At 46.8% G+C, this 22,743-nt stretch overlaps 1 protein-coding gene and 2 non-coding genes across 4 annotated transcripts; 1 reads left to right on the top strand and 2 right to left on the bottom strand.

Annotated features, from left to right (window-relative positions):
* Positions 1-1,883: 1,883 nt before the first annotated feature.
* TRNAM-CAU (transfer RNA methionine (anticodon CAU)) lies at positions 1,884-1,955 on the top strand. The gene has a single exon. It is a non-coding gene; the product is annotated as a tRNA-Met (tRNA).
* An 8,844-nt stretch (positions 1,956-10,799) lies between these two features.
* On the bottom strand, positions 10,800-10,871 carry TRNAQ-UUG (transfer RNA glutamine (anticodon UUG)). Its single transcript has one exon. It is a non-coding gene; the product is annotated as a tRNA-Gln (tRNA).
* Positions 10,872-15,359: 4,488 nt separating this feature from the next.
* LOC129507580 (uncharacterized) lies at positions 15,360-21,570 on the bottom strand. Of its 2 annotated transcripts, none has more exons than XR_008664038.1 (2): positions 20,662-21,570; positions 15,360-20,232 (listed from the first exon to the last, which is right to left on the bottom strand). XR_008664038.1 is itself a non-coding variant. In XM_055322090.1 (2 exons), exons 1-2 carry the CDS (start codon positions 20,990-20,992, stop codon positions 19,671-19,673), a joined length of 693 nt encoding a protein of 230 aa, XP_055178065.1. In that variant the 5' UTR covers positions 20,993-21,570; the 3' UTR covers positions 15,360-19,670. The 2 variants fall into 2 exon arrangements, 1 of the variants encoding a protein (XP_055178065.1); XM_055322090.1 differs by having other exon boundaries at positions 15,360-20,032.
* Between the last annotated feature and the right edge of the window lie 1,173 nt (positions 21,571-22,743).

Raw genomic sequence — 22,743 nt, 5'->3', positions numbered from 1 at the left:
CCAGTTTCCTTGCTTGCATAATTTCTGAGTTTTCTCTTTGCTCCTCTGTAGGTAATTTTTTTCCCCTCTAGCAGCTCTCAGGAATGTTTTTCTTTATTTTTGTTTTCTGTAGTTTGAAAATGATGCATCTAGGTATAATTTTTTTGGCATTTATCCTGTTTGGTGCTCTCTGGGCTTCCTGAATCTGTAATTTGGTATCTGACATTAATCTGGGAAATTATTCAGTCATTATTTCAAATATTTTTTCTGTTCTTTTCTGCTCAAATATCTTTTCTGTTCCATTATGCCTATTATGGTTCTGGGATATTATGTTCTCTTTTCTTTGGTCTTTTTTTCCCCCTTTGCTTTTCAGTTTTTTATTGAGATATTCTCATGCTCAGAGATTCTTTGCTCAGCAGTGTCCAGTTTGCTGATAAGCCCATTAGAGATGTTCTTCATTTTCACTACAGTGCCTTTAACATCTAGCATCCTTTTTGGTCCTTTCATACACTTTCCCTCTCTCTCTCTCCTATCATTGCCATATCTGTTCTTGCATATTATCCATGAACGCTCTTAGCAGATTTATCATAGTTGTTCTAAATTCTGGGTCTGATAATTCCAACATCTCTGTCTTATCTGAGTATGGTTCTGATGCTTACCCTGCCTCTTCAAACTGTGTTCACTTTCTCCGGCTCATGTTTGATTTCTATCTTGCATGGAGCAAAGGACTCTCTTGGCTGGTTCTGTGGGACCCCAATCTGGGTCCGTGGGAGCAGTCTGCCTGCATTGGTACCAGGAGGCCCAAAGTCTGCTCCCGATGAAGCGGTCTTACAAACTCTCATAGGCACAGTCTAGTTACTTGACCAGTCTTGACCATTAACACTCCTTCCATGCCCTTTGCCCTGAAAATCCAGATGGAAATCATAAATTTTTACTACTAAACAGTATAGATGGGCAGATACATACTGCTCAGAAACCACTCAGGGTCTCATGGTAATTCATCCATTTAGTTAATTCATTCCACAGTGTTGCCAGGGGTCATTAATTTAGAGGTAAGAATGGCCAAGAAGCACTCAAGCCACACACATGTCTTTGATAAGACAGAAGTATTTTAAAGCCAATGGGAGGACTTCTTGTTTCCCATCCAGCATATGAGTTGTTTAGAAATTGTCACTCCAGTCCTCATAATGAGAAAAAGGCTAAACAAACTAAAAATTAATAAATTTTCTTAGACCCATCAAAGAACTGAGGTCAACAGGGCTTTCGACCCTTCGGAGGGAGAAGGCACCAGCTTGCATCTGTGTGACCTGCGTTCTCCTGCTTCCGGGCCTGGCCTCTCCTGCGCGGCCGTGGTCTGGAGGCGGAGCTATCCCCGCGCACCTCAGGCCCTCCGTGGGTGCAGGAGGTGCAGGACGTGTACACCTTCATAAACTTTTCTCGTCACAGAGTTCCCAGCCAAGGACTTCCGAGGGTACAGAGAAGATGGTTTCCCTCCCCTTCCAGAGTACCCGCCCCCCATTCCCCCTGTGCGCGGGGACCGGTCAAGTGCTCGGGGAGGGCGGGGAGCACCAGGAACTGATGACAGAGTAGAGGAAGGCCGTGCGGGGGGGGGGGGGGGGGGGCGGCTGGAGGGCGAGGGCGGCACGCACCCGCGGGAGGGGGCGGGGGACTGCAGGAGTGGGGGGTCTGGGGGCTCAGGGGCAGAAGGGGCGGGGCGCCGGAGGGCTCCTGTTGGGACTGGCCCAGAGCGGCTCCGGGAAGCCGGCTGATTTCCTGGAGGGGGCGGCCCTGCAGAGGCCGAGGCCCGGGGCCAGCGCAGAAGGGAAAATGGGAGGGTATGAAACTCGGGTGGAGAGGCCGATCCTTCATATGGTAAATAGTAAGAGCTTACTCATTCCCCCAGGAGCAGAGTGGCGCAGCGGGAGCGTGCTGGGCCCATAACCCAGAGGTCGATGGATCGAAACCATCCTCTGCTAAGTACTTTTGATCCCCGAGTCTGGAGGGGGAGGGCCTCAGAAAGTAAGGGCTTGCCGCTTACTAGAATTCAGCTCTGACGTTGTACCTGATTTCTAGAAATGTGCGGTATCTACCTCCTTTCTCCCCAATTCTCGCTCATTTCAAAGTAGAAGCAAATCTTACCTCAAGAAGAGATAAAGGGAAGGTGACAAAGTATGTTTGCTTCCAACAGGTTAATTAACCTAATAAATAGAATATATTTTGAGGTGACATGACTATATTTCTTTGCACAGTTTCTTACACTTAAAGGAAAAACCTTACTTTTGCCTGAGACCATTGGTTACTGTACATTTATACTGCCTTTTTGCTTGGGTGGGGGTTTCTTTCACTCTTTTGTCTATGTCTTTGCATGATTTTATTATATTCATTTCAAGTTGATGGTGATGGGCTGCAAATTCTTCTCCAAAGCAATTTATGTACACTAACTGGAAAGTATCTTTTGGAGTCCATACCCTCAGAAACTGGATTCTTGGAATGTTATGAGAAAAACAAGAAGCAAAGAAGCTAAAATGTGAAATGGTAGAAAACATTGGAATACATTAAAGTGAAACATTTTGTGCATTAAATTCCATGGACAAATAAAGAAGAAAAATAGTAGTCTTCCTGATACATTTGCAGAAGAAATTGAGAGAAAATTAGCCGTCGAAATACTTTAAATGAGTGCCTAGGGTGTGACAAGAAAATAGAAATTCTTCTATACAATGGGAATTCACAGAGCAAGATGTCAAAAGCAAAAATATTAATCCAAATGTGCATGTGGTAGACCTGCTTTGTTCACTGAGTTTAGTGGTGAAGATGTTCCTGTTTGGCAAGACCAACAATCTCCAGTTTATTTTGCTTGCTTACCCCCTAAAAGCATGTTAACTAGCTTTCAATGTCCAGTGTCAGAAGATGGGTTGAACGACCAGTGACATATGGACCCAAAGGAGAAGTGCTAGGCAGCTACATAAAAGACATAGAGTGACTTCCAGGAGATGTTGTTAAGTGTGTGTGTGTTGGGGGGTGTGTGTGCAGATGAACATTACACTATGCTACAATTTTTTAAGAAAGAAGGGGAGTTAGGAAAACCAGAGGGTAGTAATAGTTGTGGGGGATTGAGTTTAAAGGAATATGGGGAGAACATTTCTCTGAGTATACTTTTTGGCAAACTTTTACTTTTTGAAAGCATGTCAATGTTCCATATTTTCAAAAATTAATATAAAATCAACAAGGATGGGAAGTGGAAGAAAGAAAAGCAAAACTGAAAGCAAGTGAACTGAACTCTATTCCATCATCATGTCACAGAAAGGAAAATAATCTAATTTATGAGCATGGCTTCTGAGGGTTCATTTTTACTCTTAGCCAGGGAGACGGGGGTGGGAGGTGTGGGGAACTTCAAACAACTCTTCAACTCTCTTTAGTAGAGGAGTTTCGGGAAAAGAAAAAAAAAAGTAGAGGGGTTTTTGTAGTGGATGGCCAAAGGCATTCTGAAACTACCCTAGGACTCCAGAAAACAGGTAGGTCAGCATGCCGATGTTGCTGGAGTTAGGGGTCGCAGGGTGGGAGAGGGGACATATACAAATATGGAATAAGGGAATGCAAGAAAGAATACTCAGAGACATATTGGAGTTGGAGGTATCGGCGTGAGCTCATGATTCCTAACACAGGTACATATATGGATATGTGCATACATATGCATGTGCATAAGAACATAGAAAGATATGAATGTACATGCACATGAATGCACATGCATTTCCTAGAACTTTCCATCAAAAGGACTAAGAGACAGACATCATAGACGCAATTAGTATACTAAGCTCCCAAATGTTGGTCTCTAATCCCTTTCCCTGCTGAAAGACACCTGGGCATCTCTGAGAAACAGCTGACATCAGGGCTAGGACGGGGTAGACAGGAGGCAAGTCTGCAATGATTGGTTAAGCCAGAAAGTATGATGATGGTATGTCCCAAGGACACAGAAGCCAGCTTGAAGGCTGGCTAAATATGGGTAAATTTCAATACCAATGTAGTTAGGGGCAATAATGAAGCATAAACCATTGGTGGAGGGGGAAGATTCTGTGAATTCACATTGATGATTGATAGTAGAGAAAAAGGAGGACTCTTGCTCAAACTAGAATATGGACTGCAGACTGGTAAGCAAGGAGAGAATTCTCTGAGGAGCCTTTTACACCTGGATGCTGCTGCCCGAACCTCTGCTTCTCCTTCCACAATGGCACTGGTCTTCCAGGCACCAGCTATGGTGAAATTCTTTCTTCCTCAAGCTGCACACTTTCATTTTTACCCGCCACACTCTTGAGCTCTCCTCAACCTGCCCTCACTTCACCTGCCTTAGTTCTCTGCCTGCAAGCTCCCTGTGCGGGGACCAGTCCTGAGGCCTCGTTATCTGCAGAGTGCCCACGGACTAGCACAGCGCCTGGGGCAGCAGGTGAGTTCATAACCATGTGCCAGCCACAGGACCTGGAGTCTACCCTGACTTGATCCTCACTGGAACCCAACATGGCTCACTTTCTCTGTTGGTCCCTAATCTGCGCTGCCTGTTCCGAAATATCCTTTGAATCTTTCTCCTTCATTGACCCCAAAGAAGAAGTGGCCCCTGAAAGGGGGAAACTGGACCATTGTTTGCATGGTAGTGGCTGAATTCACCTGGAGGACAAGCTTCCAGTCCATGCTCTTCTGGGCCATCAGCCCTAAGAGGAAGAAACACACTTGTCCTTCTGCACTTGGTGATATACACTCAGCTCATAGCTGCAGGGGTCTATATCCTGCTGCAGTGCCTGTACTTTGAAGGAGTTCCTGTCTGTGGAAATGAGTGGAACATTTTGAGAGCTCACCCAGAGAAAGCAAGGATCATGCTGGACTTGCTCATCATTCTCCAGCTGTGTCATTCCTAAAGCTCCGTGTCAGATGTATCTGGCTTAGAATGAAGCCTCTTGAGTTTCCCACATGGAGCATATATATGCTTTGATTCGCACATATTATAAAAACCTCAGTGTGATTTCAGGATTTGACGCCACCACCCAATTTGTACATCTCTAGCTGCACCCAGGTGCAGAGAAGCTTGAGGCTGTTAATGTGCTTAGGATAGTTTCAGATCTTAAATGCAGTCCTTCAGTGTAGCTCAGAAAGAGCGAGGGTCAGTACCTCAGTTTACTTCAAGGTAGGCAGGGAAGAGAATCAGGAAAAAATGGAGGCTTGTCATAGAAATAGACAAGGAACAGGGAATCATGGAAGAGAGAAAATAAGAGGGTCACAGACTGTCCTGGAGGCATGGATCATGAAAATCAAAAATGTCCTTCGGACCCTTGGCTTGATTTGTGCAGACAATGAGCTTTATCATATTCCAAACATCCTCAAACAAACACCGAAGCCCTTCTATGACTTGTGGATCTCTTCAAAGCCTGCCAGGTTCACCAAGGAAACTACCGTGTTCAGTGGCACCAGTGTCTTTATGAAACTAAGAGATCCAAAGCAGTGGAATCCAGCCCCTCCAATTCTCTGCCCCAGAACTAGTCCATTCATATGCTCACCAGCACCCTACTCGTCCTCAGTTCTTTACCAGAAGCTGAATCTCCAGCCTCCCCCTCTTTGTCTTATTCCCCTGTACCTGAAAATTTCAAATACTCTAAAGGGAAAAATGCTCCAAGGGAATTTAAGTGGATTAAAAGAACATCAGAACATTTTAGCATTGTCAGAAGTATACATGGGGGGAAATAGATATATTAAAAAAATGGATACAAGGATGCATGGCAATTAACATACGACAAAGTATATCAATTCAGCAGGCAAAGATGATTTTAAAATAAATTCTGATGGTGCAATTAACTTTGCCTATAGAAGAAAACAAACGTGGACATCTACCTCTCAACCATGGAAAAAATTAAGTTCCACATAGATTTGTGACTTAAATACAAAATATGAATTAACCAAACACACTGTTTAAGTCAGAAAAACTTACTTGGAAACTATTGCATCTTTGAGCAACAGAGGCTTAATAAAAATACTTTTCAATGAAAGCTTACAAAATTACAATAAACCATCTTACATCCCCTTAAATCAAAGTACACAAACAAGGAAAACATCCACCTGAAAATTAGAAATGAACCAGTCTGACAGAGATGATGGAGGGAGTTGGCCCATTATTTCATTGTTTTAACCAAGAACTGTGTCTTCAAGCAATTTTAATTCCTTGGAGTCTTTATGAATTGCCACAGTATTTTTGTGCTTTCACACATTGCTTTCCAGTGATGTCCTAAAATGTTTCCTCATAAATTTAAATCACTCCAAAGAATGTAACTGCTAGCATATGGTAAAATTTGTATATTAAGAAAGACTCATCAGTGACTGGATTTTGTCCATTGGAAACTAGAAGCTCTAACAATTTGATATGCACTAGCATTCTCTAAAAATATACTTAGTGAAACAAGCAGGACAGAGAAAGACAAATACCATATGATCTCATTTGTATGTGGAATCAAAAACAAAAACAGACAAAAGAGCTCATAGGTACAGAAAACAAATTGGTGAGTGTGGAGGCAGAAGGTGGCAAAATGGATGAACAGGGTCAAAAGGTACAAACTTCCCATTACAATAGAAATAAGCCTGGGGATGTAATGTACATCAGGTGACTATCATAAATAACACTGTATTGCATATTTGAAAGTTGCTAAGAGAGGAGATCTGAAAAGTTCTCATCACAAGTAAATAAAATGATTGTAACTATGTATGGTAATGGACATTAACTAGATTTACTGTGGTGATCATTTCACAATATATATGAATATCAAATCATTATGTTGTACCCCTGAAAGGAATGTTACATATTAATTATACCTCAATTTAAAAAATACAGCATGCTTTAACAGTTGAAAAACATTCATGAATTCTTCTTCCTCTTTTAAAAGTATTTCTATTCTATAACTGTCACAGAATTATATCCCCAAATATTGCATTTTTATGCCTAAAGGATGTGACTAATTACCCTATCATACTAGTCTAAAACAGAAAAACATAAAAATTGAGATACGATTTTTAGTTATTTCAAGGGTTTGTCTTTCTATTTTAAGTGTTTTCTTCTGGTTTGAGTTGTTTTTAAATTTGATAGCATGCAATCAATAAAAAGTAAATATATAATTTTTCATAAGCATACCGTATATGAAAGAGAAAATTGTATTGGAAGTTAGTGAAAGAGACAGGACTCCCCCCCACCCCCTTCTATTTAGGTCTTGCGTCTGTAGATGGAAATTCATAGGGGCTGGAATGGAAAGGGTTTGGTAAAGGTGGAAAATGATCAGTTTCCCCAAAGGAGCTAGGAATGGAATTTAAAAAGACCACAGTAAGGTCCCACAGAAATCCGAACTTAGATCACTGGATTCAGAGTCCAAAGTGCTGCCCATTACACCAGAGGGCTAACCTGCCCAGAACACTTACTAATTCTTACATGACATAGTTTTTCTACCTCGAGTCCCCTGGCCTTTTTGCCCAGAAGGTACACACAAGCACCCTTCGCGTTTCCTCCTCTAGGATTAAGTCATGGACGGTTACCTGTCGCACACCCTCTACCCCAGAGTCTTACTGCAGCGCCCTGACCTCCAAACGTCAGGAATCCTCCCTCCACCCACCCCCGAATCCCAGGCGGTTCCCCAGCTGGGTGCCCGGTAAAACAGGTGAGGCCGCGACAGAGAGGAGCCCTGAGCGAGGTGCAGGCCTTGGGGCAGGTGCTTCTATTGTTCCCTGACCTCAGGCCCAGGGCCGCCCTGCGAGATGGGGACCCCCGGAGACACCGGGGGCAGATCCTTCACTGTTTTATCAGATTCTGTTCCTTCCACGACAACCGTCTTAACTAAGGAGGTAGAGGCTCCTGCGGACGCCGCACGGAAGGGCTTCACCGAGGCCGCGGACGGACGGTGCTGGTCCGCACGGACACGTGTTCCGACCGCGGGGCGGGAGAAGGATCCCCCAGGCCCTGGGGCACCTGTTGGGGGGCGCCAGGGGGAGGAGGGTCACTGGGGCACCTGGAGGGGGAACCGGGGTACCAGGTGGAGTAGGTCCCCGTGGCCCTGGGCCACCTCGGGTCGGGGTGGGGGCGCTCTGAGCGCTCCCGCGCCAGCCCCGCGCCCGGCGTCCTCCTCCCTGACGGAAAGGGGGAGCAGGGGAGGCCCCGGAACTCCCCTGTGTGCAGGGGAGAAGAGCGGGGGACAAGTCTGGCAGAATGCGGAACGGCGTCCTGACCCGGCCCCCGGGGTCGCCACCTGGGGGCCTCCCGGCCGTTCGCGGCGCGACTGCACCCGGCGTAGGAGCTAGGGCCGCGGCCACTTGGTCAGCGTGGGCGCTCCGGGGGCCCTCGCAAGATTAGCAGCCCGCGGAGGCGGGACCGCGAGGAGGAATGGGCAGTTTCCGGCCTGCGCGGGGTTCGGGGGCGCGGGAGGCGGAGGTCCGCCTCCGGGGATTCCCGGTCCCCGCGGCCTTGCGGGACGAGGACGGCGCGCCCTCTGGCGGACACGGACGGTAAAACGCTGCGAAACAGAACAGGCCCAACACCCCGAAGCCGGGCGACCAAAGTCCGCAACACGCAGCTCTCCCGGTACACACCTGGCTTCTGACGGGATTCTCTTGCCAAGGGAAATACTTTTAAACCTGCGCTGGGAAGGAAAGCTCCGTAGATTTTTCGTTCCTTGACAAAACTAGTCAGAGATGAGTGCACTTAGGTGGATCACCAAAGGGAAAAACTGTTCCAATGGCCTTGACCCTGTGAAGTTCTGAAGGTGCCCTGACCTGCGCAGCAGCCGACCTGTGCTCCTCTGGGGCAACCTCCTGAGGGCCTCCTTCCTACCCTCTGATGAGCTGGGACCAGAGTCAAGGCTGAGCATGAGGACGAGCCCAGGAAGCCACAGTTCACAAGCCAATGTCTCCTTCCTGAGCTCTCAAAGGAAATAGGGGCATCTTCAGCCCCAAATCTTGTGTCGTGTGCAGCACTCAAATATCTTCAACTAAATCACAAAGTGCAGTTAGTGCTTTCCAGAAGCTAGACCCTGGACAGGCAATGGGCTCCTTACACCAACAGGTTATCAAAACCAGCATGTGCAGACCCTCAGGATGACTGGGCAGGTATGCAGTGAGAGGAGCCTTTCTTCCTGAGGTGAATTATCAGCCCAAATGTGCAAAGTTCAGTGATGCATCCTCCCACCCAGCATCTCTTTAGCTACTGAGTGGCATTAAGACAAGTCATGGTTGGGATGCTTGGGTGGCTCCCACAGATGGGCTTCGGACTTTTGGTTTCGGATCAGATCATGACATCTGGGTCAGGGGAATGAGCCCCTGGTCTGGGCTCGCTGCTCAGCAGGGAGTCTGCTTCCCCTCTGCTCCTCCACCCTCCTCACCCCCACCCCCCCGCTTGCAGACTCTTTCTCAAATAAATAAATCCTCTTTAAAAAAGGTCATGTTTGACATTCAACTCCAAGGAGACTTGTGCTGCAGTCTTGGGCAAAGCTCGTTCTTCACATGGGTGTTGATTTAGGGTCATTGAAGGAAAAGGAGTCAGAAGAAATCTGAGAAGCAGAGCAGAACGGTTTGGAACCAAGCATGCACAAGAGCTACTCTGGGCTCTGGGATGATCAGAGCAGATTAGGTGAAAAGGCTGTGCACTCAGCAAGGCTTTATGAACTCCTAACCTGAGCCAGGGACCGTGGGGCTAAGAAGCAACAGATGAACAGGCCACAGGAGTGATCCCTCCCTAGGAGAGAGGGAGGTCTTGAACAGGAGGGAGGGCTTATTAAACAAGCTATTAGGACAGGTATGAGAAGGGGATTTTTGAGTCTTGAGGAAACATGGAGGAGGCACTTAAGCCCAGATAAAGGGAGCCTACAATGATCTCAGTGAGAAGGGCTGGAAGGTCTAAGTCAATATTCGAGCAATGGATAGAGAATTAGACCTCATAACGTGAGGGCAGAGAGGAGGACAAAAACAGATAAAAAATGAGAAGAGAAGGGGAAATGGAGAAATAAGTTTACCCTGGGTGGTGACTAGAAGCTAATGAGAAGGGAGGATATGTTAGGGTAGGAACAGAGACGAATGAGGCTGGAAATGTGGCCAGGGCAAGGCAGCAGTCACCGAAATGTAGTAGGGCACCCCAGGCAAAGTGGAAAGGCTTGTCCCGTCGGAGAATCTCTAAGGTGACACTGTGGGCAGCTAGGCCACGGGTGGCACCTGCTGTTGGTGCCAACTCAAGGGCAGAGGCATTTCAAGACGGAGAAAGAAGCTCGGGAATTTGCAGCTAGGTGGTATTGGGGTGGTCATTTGCTCTGCCCGCGGGGCTTGAATCCATCCTCTGAGAGTGTTCCCCGCAGAAGGCAGCGCCCTGAGGGCGAGCAGAACCCCTCCGTGCTCATCGTGCTGGAATCAGGTACTTACAACTTCTTAGTTTAGACTTCCTATTCCAGCCTTATGGCAACGTGGCCATTCTTTTTAAAACAGAAGTTCTTTTTGGTGCACACACACAAATTCCTTTCTAGGAACCAAGCCAAGGGCAGATGTGGGAGACACAAGTCTCCACTCCTCCCCTTCCCCCCTACCCCTTCCTCCTCCCTCCACCCCCAACTCAGATCTGGGCACAGCTTACAGGAGTGGCGGCTGCTTCTCCATGTGCTGGTTTCTGCACCTGGTCTTGCTCCAGCAGGTGGGCTCAGATTTTGGTAATATTATTGCTTGTTAGGGCTGCCAGATTGGCTGGATTACAGGGAAAAAATGCTAGTTTGAAGAGATGAGATTGCAGGAAATAGAATGAAAAAAAAAATTGCTGAGAAAACTCACAAAGGTCCCACCGAGATTTGAACTCGGATCGCTGGATTCAAAGTCCAGAGTGCTAACCATTACACCATGGGGCCAGCGGCTATGGTGGCTTGGCAGGTAACCCTTCTGATAAAAATTCATCACTGAGGCACTACACCCCCAAACACTACCCTTAAAAAAAATTTTTTTTTCTCTTTTTTCCGTTAAAATTGTACCACCCCTTGCAGGGTATTTTGAAAATGTGTGAGTGTTTCAGTCATCTTAGTGGATGGAGGTTTTTACCTAGAGGCTGGAAGCCAAATGGCTTTTACTCAGAGGCTGGAAGTCCTAAGACACCCAGGGCAGTCTGAGACAAAGTTATCCTTCCAATTGCACAGCTTTTGTAAAATGACCTTTTATGTTTCATCTGGTTTTCAGGGGCCTTTGTACCCTTCTATCTACGGAATCATCACATATACAGCGGACAGGGCACTGTAGACCCTTGTTAGGATTTCAACTTTTATTCAGCTGTGGGAGGTCCCAGCTTCTGGGTGGGTGTCCTGGGAGACTCACCTCTGGGAATCCTAAGCTACCACTTGAGCAGTCTGAGCCCTCTTTTGCCACCACACTGGTAAGAAGCCCATACCACATGGTAATGCTCCTGCTGGCAGTCCAAGCAGACAGTATTAATTGACAGACATGTGAGTGAAAATGCCTACAGATGGTTCTAGCCCTCAGTAGCCATCCCCAAGAGTCACCTCATATCAGGAAACTCCCACTTCAGGCTCCAGACATCCTGGAGGGCATTCTGACCACAGAGCCCATGAATATAGCACAATGTTTGTTTTATGGCACCAAATTTTGGGCTGGCTTATTATGCAGCAACAGTAACCAAAAAACAACAAAACAAAACAAAATAAAATAACCCTCTAGAAACAAGAATTATTCGTCTCTACTCCCTCAGCATTTCTCAATAATATGACTCCTCAATGTTTTTGTCACCATAAGTAATACATTAATGAACATCGGTGTTCATGCCTTTGTAGGGGCCTATTTAAGATCTTGTTATATAGGGACACCTGGGTGGCTCAGCAGTTGAGGGTCTGCCTTTGGCTCAGGGCATGATCCCCGATCCCGGGATCAAGTTACACATTTGACTCCCAATATGGATCCTGCTTACTTACTCCCTGTCTGTGTCTCTTGTGAATAAATAAATTAATAAAATCTTCAAAAAAAAAATCTTGTTACATATTTCCAAAAATGATTTGTTTACAAAATTGTTAGCCTTGGAGTCTGCAAGAGTGAGATGAAATGTAAAAAGTTAAACATATGAAGTAGATGACTAAGGACATTCTCTAAGCACAATGTATTGTTACTGCATGAAGAAGATATCTGTTGGGGCGTCAATCCCTCAGTGTCCTTCCAGACTCTGTCTTGGGATCGGGGGTATGGCTGGGAACAAGAGTACTCTTCTAGGGCTCACCTCTTTAGGGAGAGTTTTACAAGAATGTCATTCGTTTTCCTAGATCTAGGTCCTGGGGGTGGGCATCTTCTCTGACTTTGCGGGCTTATCTTCAGCGCTTTAGAGAACCTACAGGATTCTGAGGCTCAAATCAAGAATTAAATTGGACTCAGAAAGAGGCAGACGCGAGAAGCTCAAAACCTCTCCCCTCATTGCTCCCTTTGCACAACCACACCAGGCTCTCTTGCAGTTCGCAGAACGTGCTAAGCAGGGAGCTGAGCAGGGTCCTTCCATCAGAGCAGCTTCCCCCAGCTGGTGATTCTCTCAGCACCTGATGCCCCTGATGCCACGGCAGGGCCCTGTCTGCGGTCCTTCCTTCAAATTGCGATTCCCAACTCCTTATCCACCCCCTTGCTTTGTTTTACACAAAATGCTTCATCAAGGAGCTGATATTTTCTAGGTTTTATTAATTTATTTTTTATTGTCTGGCTTATTTCTCCCTTCAACGTGCCACAGAAACTTTCACAGGCTTTTATCATTGTGATAAAAGGAGGAGGCGGAGACATACCCTGTCTCCTCCATGCTAGGCTAGTACCTGCCATATAATAGATGGTCCTATTTTATGATTAAGTAAATTAATTTCCCTTACATAGAGGTAAAATTACTGACTCTCCAGTGAGTTGCCTGACTTATAGCTGGAATTTGCAAGAATGTCTGTATTCTTCTTCCCTGAATGCATCAGGCTTAATTATTTTCGTGTTATACACATGGTCTCAAGTCTATGGATTATTCAGACTTTTGTTACAGTTCTTAGCCTATCAACATGTTCTGAGACAGACTGAAGTTCATAGAGGAAAATGTGAGATTAAAGGAAAGCAATTTAGGGGAAAAAAAAACTTGCACGAAAGAAGATGCAGATTTTTCTATACTAAACATATAGAAAGAAAAACCAAAGAATATCTTTATTACTGACAATAAGCCAATAAGTACATTCTAAAGAAGGACCCCTAGGATGGTAGAAGACAAAGTCCTGTCAAAGGGTACTACATGCCCCAATTCTCTTGTATGAAATAAAATCCTCTTCAACCTCTTTTCTATTTCTTTGTGTAAAATATAAACTCAAGCCTGTACTGTGGGGCCCTGTCTGCGTACCACGATGTCTGTCCAATATGGAGTTCTGTGCCAGTGTTCAAAGCTGCCACCCAGTCGTTTTTTCCCAGTTTAAAAAGCATGGGAGTGTCATTTGATTGGTAAGAGGTCTCCTAGGACTTCCAAAGGCTAGATTTTGTTGCACAGATCTTAGACAGGTAGCCCTGCAGTGTGTATCTCTGATCCACTGGCTTGTTTGATCATATGCTACAAAGGTTAACAATGTTGTATATCAAGTCTTTCAACTGATTAAAAAAAAAAAAAAAAACTTGTTAAGATTCTTCTACTAGTTCCAAAATAGACCAGTGATCTTTTGTTTGTTTCCTTCATGCTCATGAAGCAAAGAAATCCTTTGAATGCTGGATTAATTTAATAAATAATTTGAGAGTCTGCTTCACTTAAATGACCCCACACTGTTATAGTGGTCTCTAGAATTTTGCATATGCTATAATCTGACTTGATAAGCTCTTCACAATTCATATCTAGTTATTTAATCGTGAGATCTTGTCATCATTTTATGAAGGCTGCCCCAAGTACAGAATGCAGCCCCAGGTAAAACATTCTATAAGACTCACTGCTCAGCTCCTTGGGCTGCTCCATTCTGCCTATCCTTGTAGACTTTAACCCCACCAACTATTACTGATTCCTTGAATGTCATACCCACTTTCTTACTTCACCTGCCTAGAATACGGATTTGTACTACCTCCACCCCTACTGGGAATATTATCTATCCTGTGCTCCTGGGGCTTTCCATACTCATCTTTATTGAGTCATTTATTATGTGTGTTTTATCAATATCTGAGCAAGGAGATTCTTAGATTTGTTTATTTGTTCATTCATTTATTGTCAATGCATACATGATTTAAAATTCAAAGAGCATAAAAGTTACTTGAAAAGATCCTCCCTTCATCCATGGCAGTTTATCTAGTATCCTTCAAGAGATATTTTACAATTGCATAAACATACATGTACAAAGGTTTCTTGCACAATATCCTGAACCTTAGTTTTTGCATTTGCCAATAGATCTTGGAAATCATCACATAGCTATACCTGGAGAGGCCTGATAATACACAGTGATTACAAAAATAGATTCTGAAGCTAGATTTTTTTTAAAAAATTATATTTTCACTACTTATTAGCTGTGCAATCTCAGGCAATGTACTCAACCTCTCTGAATCCCCGTTTTATAATCGATAAAACAGGCCTTATAGTAATTTAACTCATTGTTACAAAGATTAAATAACTGGATGTATCTAAGGAATCTGTTAGGACATTACCTGGCAATAACTTTTGGATGTTAGCCAGTAAGCAAGAAATACTAGCGACTGTTATTATGAAAAAGAGCATTCTCATTTGGTTTTACCATCAGATAGACTAATGCACTGTAATTCATTCCTGGTGTTGATCACTCAGATTGCTCCTAGTCTTTTTTTTTTTTTTTTTTTTTTTTTTATGATAGTCACAGAGAGAGAGGCAGAGACACAGGCAGAGGGAGAAGCAGGTTCCATGCACCGGGAGCCCGACGTGGGATTCGATCCCGGGTCTCCAGGATCGCGCCCTGGGCCAAAGGCAGGCGCGAAACCGCTGCGCCACCCAGGGATCCCTCTCCTGGTCTTTTGTACTACAAACTGGCTGCTGCAAATCCCTGTCATATGCCATTTTGCATATATTCAAGAATGGTACAATCCCAGAGGTATGGTTTTTGGGTGAAAAAATATATGCATCATTTTGAGAGACATTGCCAGATTTTCCTCCATGGAGGTTTTACCTATTTTCAGGGCCAGCAGTGGTGACTGGAAATTAAGATCACAGAGTCTTATCAAGAATTTCCATTCCTAACCCAACATACAGGGGCTGCCCTATAGTGAATAGTAAATGCTAAATAAAATGCTAGTTAACTGGATGGAAGAACAGTTTAGTAAATACAGTTGGGTTTGGGGGGTGTTGTGTCCAAGATTGCGAATCCAAGAAACCACCAAGGAGCCGACACCGATGCAAGCACACGAGGGTTTATTAGCAAGTTCGAGCTTTGGTCCAAGTATACCCGTCACAGTGGAGCAGGGACTTGGACCCTGAGGTGGGTTCCAGCTGGATTTTTAGGGGCTGGTCTAGGGGATTTCCAGTAAGGGTGGGGGAGTTTCTCAAGCTCTTAGTTCCTCATTCAGACATGGGGCATGCTCTGCAGTTTTTCTTGGAACTGACTTGGGCTACAGGCTGCAGGGTGTGCTTATCTAGGGGCCAGGGGTGGGGGACATTTTTTGAATTTCTTGGGTCCCACACTCCCCCCTTTTTCAGAGGAACCCAGTGCAGGACCCAATCATGGGTCCTGAAAGTTCAGTGGTTGGTATTGTTGCCTTAGCACCAGGGGTTGAAAGGTGTTAACCCGGTCCCTGACAAAAGCCACTAGTCTATTAATGAGGCAGGGTCCAAAGGTCAGAAGGAGGAGGAGGATGATGAGGGGGCCGGCTAAGGAGGACAAGGTAGTTAGCCAGAAGGAATGATCGAACCAGGATTCGAACCACCCCTGTTGCTGCTCTCGCTCTCGTTTTCACCTGGCCAGTCCTTCCCTGACCGTTGCCATCGATTCTCAGACTATCCCTGAGTGGTCAGTGTAGAAACAGCATTCTTGGTTCAGGGCAGCACAGATTCCCCCTTGCTGTAGAAAAATTAGGTCTAACCCCCTCCTGTTTTGGAGCACCACTTCAGATAAAGATGTTAGGGATTCTTGGAGGTGGGAAATGGAGGTCTCTATGTGCTCTATGTCTACATCAATGGCAGCCCTAAGGCTACTGTAGTGGGAAGCCTGAGTGGCCAGTGAGGCAATACGTGTTCCTGCACCAGCCAAACCAATTCCTAGTAGGGTGGCGATGGTGACAGCAGAGATGGGCTCTCATTTATTTTACCCGTGGGTACCCAGGTCCATCCATTGAAGTACCTGCTCATCTGAATGGTAGATGATTCTAGGGAGTAGTTGAACCAGCACGCAGAAGCCCCCAGTTCTGTTTATAACCTGTCCGTGAGCGCAGGGAGTTAATCCCTTGGAACAGGCCCACCAACTGTCTTGGGGCAGTAGATGATACCCAGTACTGTTTATAGGCTGTGTAACATTGCACAGAATCTGGTAGTGGCGTGGAGGAGTACCTATGCAGAGCTCCTGGCTTGACATGGATCGTAAGGTGAGGCCTTTACTACCAGGCTTTTGGTTCCACCTGCAAGCATTAGGGTCCGTGGTTGTGTTATACTGATCCATTATTGCAATTCCTTCATAGAAGGGGGGGCCGGATGTCATAGCACAGCCAGCAGGATTGGGTTAGATTGGGTTTAGTTGTGTTGAGGAATTTGTAAGTCTGGGACATCAGGGCCCAAAGAGGGTGTTGAGAGGGGTTGAGGGGTAGGGGAGTGGGGTGCATGGGAAGGCGAGCTGGGACTGGGGTGCCTCAACTGGAGGGGTTGTGGGATGAATTCAAAGGGGTGCTGTAGATATTGCCTGAGGAGGCACTAGCAAATTGTTTGGACCTAAGGCAATTGGGTTAGTCAGGGGTCGCTGCTGGAGTCTGATTCCAAATATCGCCCCGGGATCTCTGGGGAAGATTCTGTTTTTTTCATAAAGTCTTATTCCCCAAAAGCATCCAGTATTCCAACTTGTCTCTGCCTGTCCTTTAGGAGTGAAGGTAATGTTTACCAGATTGCAGGTATCCTTGCTGTGTTTAGAGCCTATTTTAGAGCATTGGCCTATAGGGCCAATTCGTTTGACTGATATCAGGTCATCCCTTATTGGGGGATCCCACCAGGTGTGGCCAGTGGAGACGCAGTTCCATGAGGAGCAATAGTAACTGCTGGCGCCCCCACATTGTTGGGCCTTTTTCCTGGTGTGTCCCAGGCAGCCATAAAAATGGTGCTAATGAAAGCCCTGTCCCAGGTCAGTTGAAGGAGCTTAACTAAGTCAAAAATTAAAGAGGGAAACCAAGTCCCGGGTGTATGCAACCCGGTGGTGACATTTAAAATTTCTCCCGTGGCTGTGTTATGAACTATCCATGTCAGATTTTATGGTGAGTGGGGTTAGTTTCAGCCACGAGGGGATACAGCACAAGTAATATTAGCAGGGTAAGTGGGAACGACTCAGTCTTACCTTTAGGGGATTGTCCTTGTCAGGCTGACTCTTCCATTCCGGAACAAAGTCCTTAAGGATGGCATGTGGATCAGCTGGCCGGACGTGGGTGTAGTGGACCCAGGGAGTTATTCCGTAGACCTTGAGAGCGGTGGGAGTGGTCATGATCACAATGTAGGGTCCTTTCCAGCGAGGTTGGAGTGTCTGCTGTTGATCCCGCAAGTACACCCAATTGCCTGGTTGATACTGATGGGGGTCAGGGGGTGGCCCAGTCTCATAGAGGGCCCTCAACTTAGGCCATACCTGCTCATGGGCTCTTTGTAACATTTGGAGGGAGAAAAGAAGTTTTTGGTCATTGAATTCAGCAAGCACTTCGGGTTTCAGGGTAGGAATGATAAGTGGGGGTATACCAAACATGATTTCATAGGGAGTCAATCCCATCTTATATGGTGAGTTCTTCACCCTATATAGGGCAAAGGGGAGGAGAGTCACCCAGACCCCGCCAGTCTCCAAGGCTAATTTAGTTAAGGTCTCTTTTAATGTCCTATTCATCCTTTCTACTTGACCCGAGCTCTGGGGTCTGTAACCACAATGTAATTTCCAATCTGCCCCCAGTATTTGTGCTACTCTCTGTGTTACCTTAGAAATGAACCCTGGTCCATTGTTGGATCCGATCCTGGAAGGAAATCCATACCGTGGCAGAATGTCCTCCAGCAGCTTTTTGGTCACGATATGTGCTGTTTCGTGTTTGGTGAGGAATGCCTCTGTCTACCCTGAAGAGGTATCTATAAAAACTAGCAAGTACTTGTATCCATACCTTCCAGGCCTTACCTCAGTGACATCTACTTCCCAGTATGCTCCTGTGCGGTCTCCCCTGAGTCAGGTTCCAGGGTTAGACCCATGGGCGGTAGCGTTGGTTAGCTGGCATGGGGCTGGCAGCTTGCCACAATCTGCTCTATCTTTGCTCGAGAGTCTTTAATAGTGATCTTTGCATGTCGTATGAGGTCTTCCATCTTCCTTGTTCCCATATGAGTACTCCGATGCATTTTGTATAGGACTCGCCGTCCTAGTTCCTCTGGCAGGATGATGCTGGAGTCTGCGGCCCTCCACCAGCCACGCAAGCACTGGGTCATAGGCAAGCGTTTGATCCAGTGTAAATCAGCATCAGTATCGTTGGGGGTGTCCGGTAGGGTCGGTGCCCCCTGATCGGGTAGCATGGTTGTTAAGATCTGAGTCACTGAAAAAGGGCCAACTCCTTTGCTTTTGAATCGGCTAGCTGGTTTCCCCCGGCTACTGGTGTGTCTGCTCTCTGGTGTCCCGGACAATGGATGATAGCTAGTGCCTTGGCAGCCAGAGGGCCCTCAGGAGTTCAAGAATCTCTGTTTTATTTTTAATAGTCTCTCCCTCTGCTGTCAGAAGCCCTTTCTCTCTGTAAAGGGCTCCGTGGATGTGAGCGGTGGCGAAGGCGTACCTGCTGTCGGTGTAGATGTTTATTCATTTACCTTCTCCCATGGTCAGCGCCTTGACCAGTGCGATCAGTTCTGCCCGTTGAGCCGATGTTCCGGCTGCCAATGGCTCTGCCCATTGGTCTCTGTTTCCGTGGTTACGGCTGCCCCCACACATCTGATTCCTTCTCCGACGAAACTGCTGCTGTTCCGTGTACCAGGTGGCGTCTGCGTTCGGCAGTGGCTGGTCCTGGAGATCAGCTCTGATTCCGTGCACCTGTGCCAAAATTTCTTGACAGTCATGCAGAGGGGGGTCCCAGTCTGGGTTAGGGAGTAGCGTTGCCGGATTCAGGGTTGTCGGTGGCTTGAATAAAATTCTGGTGGGGTTTAGCAGTAGGCTCTGCTAATGGGTCAGACGGGCAATGCTGATCCAGCAGTCTGGGGGCTGTCTGAGTACCCCTTCAATAGCATGTGGGGTGGTAACATGCAGTTCTTGCCCCATGGCCAGCTTGTCTGTGTCCTTGACCATAGTGGCCACCGCGGCAATAATTTTTAAGCATGGGGGCCATCTAGTGGCCACCGTGTCCAGCTTTTTGGAGAGATAGATAGTCTATGGGTCTCTTCCAGGGACCTATGTACTGGACAAGGACCCCTTTTGCCACCCGTATTTCTCATCCACATACAGGTAGAAGGGCTTGGTTAGGTTGGGCAACCCAGAGCTGGGGCAGACAGCAAGGCCTGTTTAAGGTCATTAAAGACTGTTCATGGCCTCTGACCATTCAAAATTTTGCTGGTGCTTGGTGGCCTCATAGAGGGGTCTGGCCATCTCGGCAAAACCCAGAATCCATAACCGACAGAACCCTGCTGACCCCAGGAATTCACATACCTGGCGGATGGGTTGCAGCTGTGGGATCCTTAGGACGGTTTCCTTCCGTGCATCTGTCAACCATCTTTGTCCATCCTTTAATTTGTACCCTAGGTAGCTCACCTCTGCTCTGCAGACCTGGGCTTTTTTAGCTGAGGCCTGGTATCCCAGAGCTGCTATTGTCTGGAGCAAGTCCTTGGTGTCTCGCAGGCATGTGTTCCGGTCCTCTGTCACCAACAGGATATCATCTACATAATGCAATAAGGTCAAATGAGGGTGCTCGGAATGGAACTCACCCAAGTCTTCGTGTAAAGCCTCATCGAAGATGGTCGGTGAATTTTTGAATCCTTGTGGTAGTCAAGTCCAGGTGAGTTGGCCATTGATGCCTTTCTCGGGGTCTGTCCATTCAAAGGTGAAAAGGTCTTGGCTCTTGGGTGCTAAAGGCAGGCTGAAAAAGGCGTCTTTTAAATCTAAAAGTATACCAGTCTAAAATCTAACCGTATACCAATTTTTCCTGGAGGCAAGGTGGAAAGGAGGGTGTATGGGTTTGGGACCGTAGGGTGCATATCCTCTACTCGCTGGTTGACCTCCCTTAAGTCCTGGACTGGCCTGTAATTGTTAGAGCGGCCTGGTTAACAAATGTCCGGAGAGGCCTGGTTAACAAAAGCCATGATAATTGTGGCCTTTGTTTCTGGGGCTTATGGGTTCATAGGGGTGTACTGCCTAAAAGCCTCTATGATTCTCTCTAAGAGGGCTGCTGGACTCTCATCCTTACCCTGTCTTACATCATAGACCTTGGCCAGATTGGTAGGTTTGTGCGCGGCAGGCTGGAGACCTGCCATTAGAGTCTGGCGGTAGACCCGGAGTCTCTCCTTACCTTCAGCTGAGTTGTAGTAGGTAGGGCAGGATAAGGGGAAGGCAGCGTTTATAAGGTCTGGGTTTTGAGTTGGCTGTCTGTCCTCTCCCAGGACAGACTTCTGGGCTTCCGCCTGAGTTCGTTCTCTCTCTTCGGTGGTGAAGAGAACCTGCAAGAGCTGTTGGCAGTCATCCCAAGTAGGCTGGTGGGTAAAGAGAACAGTATCTAAAAGCCCGATTAGATCTTTCGGGTTATCAGAGAACTTTGCATTTTGGGTTCTCCAATTAGATAAATCACTGATGGAGAACGGCCAATATAGCATTGGTTGTTCTCCAGTCTCGGGAGACCCCATGGCGCGGAGCGGAAGGGCGGTGGAGTCGGCTGGCCCCACATTTGGAGGTGGGGCCTACCGGCGGGTCGGTCACCGCATCCCGGCTAGCGGCTAGCATGCACAGGGACTCCCTCGTCAGGGAGGGGTGGCGCCCCTTCTGCAGTCCCCGGTGCCTCCAATGGAGGGGCGGAAGGGGGAGGGGGTGCCCAGTAGGACAGCGGGAGGATCAGGTCCTCCGGAGAGGAATCCTGCAAGATCCAATAAAGGGGCGTTTTGATCTTAGAGTTGGTCTCCTTCTCCGCTTTCCGCAGGGCTAGAATCTTGGTAGGTCCTGCTTTGGGAGGTAAAAATGGTTTTAGCCAAGGAGGGGGATTCTCGATCATGTCCTGCCAGACCAGGATGTAGGGCACCTGGCCAGGGTGGCCGTCCGGTTTATCCCTGAAGATCACGGCCTTAACCTGTAAGATAATTGGTAGGTAAAGTTCCTTCTCGGGGCCATCCCACGTCAAAGGTTGGCCATTCTGACATGCAATAAGTTCGAAATTTCCCTCTCCGTATGTCTGTGCTCAGATTATGAGCTTTTCCCCTAACCTCCAAGAAGTGGGAGAGCATAAGAGACGGGGGGCGGGGGTGGGGGTGGGGCGGTGGTTTGGTCTGCCACATTATGTCCCCAGTCCACACCAAGGCACAGAGAGTTATGACGATTAACAAGGACACAGTAACACAGACAAACGTTCCAGTGCGGCCGCGGAGACAAAACAGAAAGTAACCTGAAGGGCTGGCTGTCCGTAATGGCAGTCGGCCCTCCTCACAGATGAGGATTTCGTCCTTCTGGCAGGGGCAAGGGACGTCTCCCAAGACCCCCGTCGACCAGCGCGTCCACCTAAGCCAATGTCGACCTAATTGTCTGGAATTCCTACAGGTAGAAATACAGCATGGAGCTCTCAGAAAATATGCGTGCAAGAGGTAGAAAAGTTGAGTGCACTTACCAGGTGTGGGACCCTCTGGGTGAGGTCCTGGGGGTCTCTCGGATCCCGGACAAGCCCCCAAATGTTGTGCTCAAGATTGCGAATCTGAGAAACCACCAAGGAGCTGACACCGATGCAAGCACACGAGGGTTTATTAGCAAGCTCGAGCTTTGGTCCAAGTATACCCGTCACAGCGGAGCAGGGACTTGGACTCTGAGGTGGGTTCCAGCTGGATTTTTAGGGGCTGGTCTAGGGGATTTCCAGTAAGGGTGGGGGAGTTTCTCAAGCTCTTAGTTCCTCATTCAGACATGGGGCATGCTCTGCAGTTTTTCTTGGAACTGACTTGGGCTACAGGCTGCAGGGTGTGCTTATCTAGGGGCCAGGGGTGGGGGACATTTTTTGAATTTCTTGGGTCCCACAGAGGGCAGCAAGATAAACATTTTAAAACCCACTTTGGCATCTTATTTTCTAGTAAAGTCACTGAAGATTATTGGAAGGCAAAGTAGACATAGTTAACTTTTGTTGATCACTTTGACTTGATCTACTATTACAGAGATTTCTTCTGGAAATCGGAGAGTAACATAAATATTATTGCAGTTTTGTTAATACCTTTAATGCAACAGGGTGGCAGAGGATCATAAATAGGGTTTTGTCCAGAGTACAACTGATTTACTGGCTTTCCTGTAGCAAAATGCTTTCTTATTCTAATAATATGTCTTCACATTTATTATTTCATGTGATTCTAATACATATGAAAAGATGTGAGGGGAAAAAGACAAATGAACATTGAGACACTAAGCTGTA

This window comes from Nyctereutes procyonoides, unplaced genomic scaffold (genome assembly GCF_905146905.1).
Source record: "Nyctereutes procyonoides isolate TBG_1078 unplaced genomic scaffold, NYPRO_anot_genome, whole genome shotgun sequence".
Classification (NCBI taxonomy): domain Eukaryota; kingdom Metazoa; phylum Chordata; class Mammalia; order Carnivora; family Canidae; genus Nyctereutes; species Nyctereutes procyonoides.
This window is presented reverse-complemented; position numbering and strand designations above follow the sequence as displayed.

Bases quoted from the DNA above. Each gene is read 5' to 3' on its own strand.
- LOC129507580 (XM_055322090.1), bottom strand. From the start codon at position 20,992: ATGGGGTCTCCCGAGACTGGAGAACAACCAATGCTATATTGGCCGTTC. The intron at 20,033-20,661 runs GTAAGGAGAGAC...TGCATTATGTAG, and splicing joins CTACTACAACTCAGCTGAAG to ATGATATCCTGTTGGTGACA.